At 46.1% G+C, this 7043-nt stretch overlaps 1 protein-coding gene across 7 annotated transcripts in view; it reads right to left on the reverse strand.

The window, feature by feature from the left end:
- The window catches only part of PGAP3 (post-GPI attachment to proteins 3), a 98552-nt gene that overhangs the window by 85677 nt on the left and 5832 nt on the right, over nucleotides 1–7043 (reverse strand). For 2 of the 7 annotated variants that reach the window (XR_002103768.1, XR_002103769.1), the window contains exon 4: nucleotides 5483–5600. The exons of 4 other annotated variants lie outside the window; for them this stretch is intronic. Coding sequence is in view for 1 of the 3 variants with exons in the window: in XM_019550299.1 (XP_019405844.1) it covers nucleotides 5379–5600 (222 nt within the window). In the remaining 2 variants the exon portion in view is untranslated. Of the gene's footprint in view, nucleotides 1–4020; nucleotides 5601–7043 lie in introns of those variants that run through there. One more of the 7 variants, XM_019550299.1, reaches the window with a different exon arrangement.

Consider the following 7043-nt stretch of genomic DNA (forward strand, 5'->3'; position numbering starts at 1 on the left):
GGCAGCAGGGAACAGGGATGTGCAGGTTTTCATGATCAGCTGTTTATTTAAAATCCCCTTGGGATAGAGGAGCCTTCCTAGTTCAACATCAACAGCACCTGCTATTATGGCTTCAGCACAGGGGAAATGCTTTGATGAAGTGCATGGTTAAGAGTTGCCAGATTGCGACAGGGCTTCTGTAGATGGCCTTTTTATATGCAAGCCTCCTATCCCAGTACTCAGTGGCTCTCTGCATGTCTTCCCACTCCCTGAGAACCAGGTTATACCAAGTGGTCTGACTATGAATTAGTGTTAAAACAGGGGTGCTCAACCCCCAGCCCACAGGCCAGATTTGTCCCACAGGACTTCCCAGAGGTCCAAAAATTTGGCAGAGAGGAGAGCAGTGGCAGTGTTAATCGCTGCTCCCAAGTTTCCAGACCCATAGGGTGACCTGCAGGCTGCAGAACATGGCCCTAAACACTAGACTGGATCCCACGCTGCCCACCCCCACATGTCCAATTTTGTCTGCAGACCAGCCCTGCTCCACTCATCTGGACCGCAGAGCCAAAAGGTTGAGAAGCACTGTATTAAAACATGTATTAGAGAACTCAGTCTTCCTCTGCACAGAGACTGGGGGTATGAGGTCAGGATTAACTTGGTGAGGGACACCAACAGGAATTATAGACACAAGAACTGGCAGCCTGAATTAGAGGCAAGGTCCAACTTTGCCCAGGACCCTCTCCCATGGCAACTGTACCACATGCTTTGAATAAAAAGACAACAAAGAGCTGTAGGTGTGGAATAATCTAGCCCTCCCTAGAAGGTCTCATCCTGATCTCTAGCAGTTCTGGGTGGACTTAAACATAAGGCAACCCTCATCCACGCTATCAAGAGACGTGATTTTTCCACTTTAATCAGCACCGATGGGGTCCCACTGGGAGTACTGTGTCCAGTTTTGGGTCCCTCACTTGAAGGAGGATGTGGACAATTTGAAGAGAGTCCAACATGATGTGAAGACTTCAGCTTTTTCGACAACAGGCGGATGTTCTTGGGAGGAGGGGTGGTATCAAGAGCTGGGATCCAGCTGACAAGCACAGGAAACAGCATCTTTGGTCATCATAAAAGGGGCTTTAAACTAGGTTTCACAGGGGATGGTGATCAAAACCTTCCAGCAACACAGCATGCAGTGCAGAGGGGAAAGGACTTGAAGGAACTCAACTCTGGGAAAGGTCCAGAGAGCTACAGGACCTGCAACAAGTGGCACAAAAGGTAGCAAGGAGGTCAAAATGCAAAATATATCTGATGCATATATAAAAATGTGAGCAGTAGGGGGACTAAACAAGATGAGTTGGAAGCTACAGTGTGAAAAGAACTATGATCTGACTGGCATCACTGAAACCTGGTGGGACAGTTCTTATGACTGGAACATGAACTTTGAGGGTTGCACTCTGTTTCGGAAAGACAGGGTTGGAACAGGGTGGTATTGCCTTGTTTGTCAAAAAACACATACACTTGTTGCCTCACAAAAAATTAATCCCTATTAGGTATCTGGCAGCTTATCTAGACAAGGAAGGGGGTAAGCTGAAGGAAGAGATAACAAGATAGACAGAGAGCTTTTGTTGGGTTTGAATCAATTCAAGTCAGCAGGGCTGGATAAGCTTCATTCCAGGGTCCTGAAGAAACTGAGGGGAGGTCTTGGAGGTCTTTTGGCAACGATCTTCATGAAGTCATGGAAGACAGGCTAAGTACCAGAGGACTGGAAAAGGGCCAATGTAGTGCCTGTCTTTAAAAAAAGGCAAAAAAGAGGACCCAGGGAGCTACACACTGGTTGGCCTCACTTCACTTCAACACGTGCAGCATATTGTAAAGAAAGCCACTTACAAACATCTGGAGGAGGAAAAGCTGATCAACAAGCAGCCAGCAGGAATTAATGAAAAACAAATTGTGTCCAACAAACGCCAACTCCTTCTTTGACAAAGTAACTACTTGGGTGGATGAAGGGAATGCTGTGGATATAGTGTATCTTGCCTTCAACAAGGGTTTTAACAAGGTGCAGCCCGACATTCTCAGACAAATTGGAGAAGTGTGAGCTGAATAAACCTACTACAAAGTGGATAACTGGTTCGGTAGCTGTAAGCAAGGGGTAATTATTAACAGGTACATGTCAGAATGGCAGGAGGTTTTGAGTGGAGTCCCATAGGGGTCCATCCTGGGCCCAGTGTTGTTTGTGTTTATTAACGATTTAGATGCCGGCATAGAAGCTTCTTGAGCAAGTTTGCAGACAACATGAAACTGGGAGGGACTGTGAACAAGCTGGAGGATGCAAGCACAATTCAGAAGGATTGTAACATTGGAAACTTGGGCTAGAGCTAATAGGATGAAGTTCAACGCAGACAAGTGGAAAGTGCTGCACCTTGGAAGGATGAATCAAAAACACAAATACAAAATGGGGGACATCTGGCTGGACAGTGGCTTTATGGAAAAGGACTTGGGAATCTTGGTAGACCAGAGACTCAAGAGGAGCCTGCTGCATGATGCAGCCACACAAAAGGCAAATGCAGTTTTGGGCTGCATCAACAGAAGCATTAGGTGCAAGGCACAGGAGACAGTGCCACTACTTGGCACTGGTCAGGCCTCATCTGGAGTACTGTGTGCAGTTCTGGGTTCCACATTTTAAAAAGGACATGGAAAAGCTAGAGAGGATCCAGACGTGGGCAACAAAGATTATCAAGAAATTGGAAAGCAAATCATACAAGGAGTGGCCGAAGGAGCTGGGAACATTCAGAAAAAGCGCTTAAGAGGGAACATGACCGCAGTCTTCAAATACTTGAAGAACTGCCATAAAGAGAGGGGAAAACACCTTCTGTCTTAATACAGAAAGCAGGACTCACACCTACGGCCTGAAGTTGCAAAATAAATTTAGATTGGATATCTAGAAAAAACTTCACTGTGAGAATAGTGGGGTAATAGAATAGATTGCCTATGGAATTTGTGACTCTCCATCGCTAGAGGTGTTCAAGCAGGTTAGATAGCTACTGGTTGGGGATAAGCTAGATGTAGCTATGCCTATTGGCCATTTCCCATGCTTCTCAGCTTTGCTGGTTGCTTTTGCTCCCCCCCTCCTCCCACTTTTTTTTTTTTTGCTTTATGTGTCAGGGTGTTTTTAAGCCTCCCCAGAGGCGTTGGATGTTGGCAACAGCTAAGGGTGGGGACTTCAACTGGGGTGTGCTAGGAGCAAAGCTGAAAGTTCCTGAAAGTTGCCTCTCTGTTCAGAGTCAGACTGATCACCATATTTGGGGCCAGAAAGAAATGTTGCCCTATGGTCAAAATGGTATGGACTTGTAGAGGGTTTTGCCTTCCTCTGTAGCAGGGCGTGTGTGTGGCCCTCTACCTGGGACCTCTTGACCTTATATTAACAACATTTTATAGAAGGAGGACATTGGCTGTTGTGATTCCATGCTTTGCCTATGGCACATTTGCGTGTTAGGTCTATGTTACACCAAAACTGACAGTAGTTTTATAGAGAGTTTAGATTATGGTTGTATGGGATGGTTTGGACAGGAATGATCCTGCCTCAGGCGGGGGGTTGGACTACATGACCTTTGGAGGTCCCTTCCAGCCCTAGTTCTCCAATTCTGTAACACAGAGCAACAATAATGATCAGGGGGGCCTGGGAGACAAGTCCTATGAGGGAAGGCTGAAAGAACTATGGTTATTTAGTCTCAAGAAGAGCAGGTAGCATTGGGATTTGATAAGTCTTCAGATACCTGCAGGGTGATTATAGAGAGGTTGCAAATGGGCTTTTCTCTGTGGTCATGGAGGACAGGACTAAGACCAATGGCCTCAAGCTGCAGAAGAGGAAGCTTCCTCTTTTGCAGAAAGGTCAAGTATAAAGTTGGTCAAGTATTGAAACAATCTACCTAGAGAAGTTGTGGATTTTCCATCCCTAGAAGTTTTCAAGTGCAGATTAGACAGACACTTGGCTGGAATGGTTTAGTCAGGGACGACCCTACCTTGAGCAGGGGCAGCACTAAATGATTTTGTGAGATCCCTTCCAGCCCTGCTTTCCTATGATCCGTACACAGATGTGTCCTTGTGTAGAAGAGGCCAAGAGAAAATGCTTTCCTATGGACTAGTGCTTTTGCTACTGGACGGAGAATGCTGCCTCAGAACACCAGCTTGCTTTACATAGATACTGGACAACCCTGCACCTAGTGCCAGTCCCTATGGACCAGTCCTAGAGAGTTAAAAGCACCTGGCAGCCCAAAGGACTAGAACCCTAAAGCATGAATCTAATAATGCCCCAAAGATGAACCATAACTCATGCTTCAGAGCTTAATGACTAATTTTAAGTGTCAGAAAGGGAATCTCTCCAGCATGTACAAGAGTCTGAGATAAGCCAGAAAGAGAATTTCCACCTTCTTTTGACACAGGCATTGTCTGGAGGGAGAACAAGAAACACTGCAATAAACACTGAACTCATAGCTGGACCCTCACAGAAGCATAACATGGGCCTCTACTGCTCAGGACTTAGCATAAGCTTGCTAGAGAAAGTCAAAGAGGATGTCAGGAAGGAGGCATGCAAGAAGGCAAAAGGGGTTAAAGGAAGGGGATGAAGCACCTACAGTGCCAGCTGGCAAATGGATGCAGAATAAAGGGGAAGGGGAAAAAAAGCCGCTTTCTGCCAGGCTAAGAGTAATAAATTGCATTTTAGAGCAGGAGGAAAGGCAAGCCAATAGCTAAACTGATGCCACCAGGAAGCAAAACAATGTAATTAGCCAAAGATTGCTACTATTGAGTAGCACAGTGTTGAAATCCAGAGGAGCAAAGTACTCTCATGTTGCAGCAGACAAAAAGCAAGGGAGATCTGGGGCAGGTGAGAAAAACTATTCATTTAGCTGATGCTCACCCCAGCACAGAATCCAGAAGAATTTGGCAGGGCTAGATTAAAATTAGACCAGCTTTCAAGCTGAAACCAGAATGCCACCCATGCCTCTCATTGTCCCTGGGGGAGAAGCTGGGATGCTATTCTAGTCTCCCGCTAAGCAACATGGTAATCCAGCCCCCACAGTTAAGCCCCTTCTGCATTTCTAGGATGCTGCAATACAAGAAACGAGTGAGGCAAGTTAATCCGCTGCATCAAAATAGCATTGCACAACTCAGACAGAGGGCTGTTCTCTCACACACACAGCCAGCTATTCATTGCTAACTCTGGAGTAGTGTCATTCACCCTGTCCATACTGGGCATTGGGGGAACAATAAACAAAGGGAATTCGTGATCTTTTCTGGGTAAAGTGGAAGGTTATGTTTCCATGTGTACTCAAGGAAAATCCAATTAGCTCACTGCCCATCCACCTATTGGGGCAACCGGACTCAAAATTATTTCTTCTAATCCAGAATCACCTCGTAAAAGCAGCTGCATTTCGGGTGAAAGACAAAGAGATGAGGCTTGCTGCCATCTTACAGGACCTCATCAGCAAGTCCATAATATAGATGCAAGATTTCTTACAATAGACTAAATCAGGGTGATGAATCTCTGGAACAACCCACCAAGGCAGGAACAGATTCTCTACCTCTTGCAGTCTCAGTATCAGAGCTAGATGCTTTTCTGAAGAAGTGCTCTAGTCAAACAAACAAAATTAGCAGGTTCAATCCAGGGCAACTGGAAAAGTCATTGGATCATAAGAAAGTAAGGCTGGAAGGAACCTCCTGAGGTTGCCTAGTCCAGCCTCCAGCTCAAGGCAGGATCATCCCTGACTAAGGAATCCCAGCTAAGTGTCTGTCCAACCTGCTCTTGAGCATTTCCAGAGATGGTGAATCCACCACTTCTCTATGTAGCCGTTTCAAATACCCGACCACCCTTGTAGTCAAAGAATTCTTCTTAATCTCCAACCTACATTTCCTGTGCTACAGCTTGAAGCCATTGCTACTAAGGTCCTAATCCCTTACAGAGATGGAGTGGAAAAAAACCCCCAATTTCCCTCCCCCCTGTAATCACCCTTAAGGTATTTGAAGACATATCAAATCCCTCCCCTCAACCAGTCTGCTCACAGCCCTAGGTCTTTCATCCTTTCCTCCAAAGTCTTGCTTCCCAGGCTTCTAAACCATTGTTGTTGCTCTCTGCTGGACTTTCCAATCTGTCCTCATCTTTCTTGAAGCATGGGACCCAAAACTGGACACAGTACTCCAGGTGAGGCCTCACCAATGACAGTCTTAGGGTTCATGTTAGATAGGTCAGACGAGATCCTTCTAGACTCAAGAAAAAAAAATCTGAGTCCTTGGAGCAATTTGCAGTGCTGGCTGGCAGAGTCAGAACAAACACCCTCCACACATCCCTTGTATGACGATGATGAATTTGAGGGCTATACACCCCTCCTCACAAACATATCTGGTTTTCTCTGACCTTAACTGACTGTTAGAGAGTGGGACTGTGAAGGGTCCTTTCCGCAAGGCTCTTCATGATTTGGCTGCTTGACTGCAACTGTTATACAGTTAAGCCTCTTCACAGCAGTCACTTTATTCTAAGCCACAAGCCCCATTAGAACTGAGCACACATTAGAACAAGTCAAGATTCTTTCCCTGTCCCCCATACACTGGGCACCTCTAGATCCAAGTTCTAGAAGCAGGGCCACCACCTAGATCCCTCATAACATATTCTGACCACCCTCTCACTGGGCATGGTTTATTTGCTCCATCCTCACTGGGTGGAATTTGTTATGCTGAATAATACTACCAAAGGCTCAAATCTGGTTCCTGACCCTGCAGAAACTCACCTGGCAGGTAAACAGTTGAACAACAGACAGAGGCCTTTGCCTATTCTCTTGGCCAATTTATTTAGCAAAATGCTGAGAACAGCATATATCTCAGACCAGGCTAGATCATAAGCCCGAGTACCTGGGAGCTATGGAAGATTCTCAGCTCAGTCTGCAGACAGCTCCACCCCCAAGTATGGTCCTAATCCTGATCCCACCCAGGCAAAGACCCTTTTGAATTCAATGGGACTTTGCACAGCTGAGGGAGATTTGTCCAGGCTGGGAAACTGGCTCCGTGGTCGGACCCAGAGG

Source organism: Crocodylus porosus, unplaced genomic scaffold (genome assembly GCF_001723895.1).
Source record: "Crocodylus porosus isolate Cpor-Errol unplaced genomic scaffold, CroPor_comp1, whole genome shotgun sequence".
Taxonomy (NCBI): Eukaryota; Metazoa; Chordata; order Crocodylia; family Crocodylidae; genus Crocodylus; species Crocodylus porosus.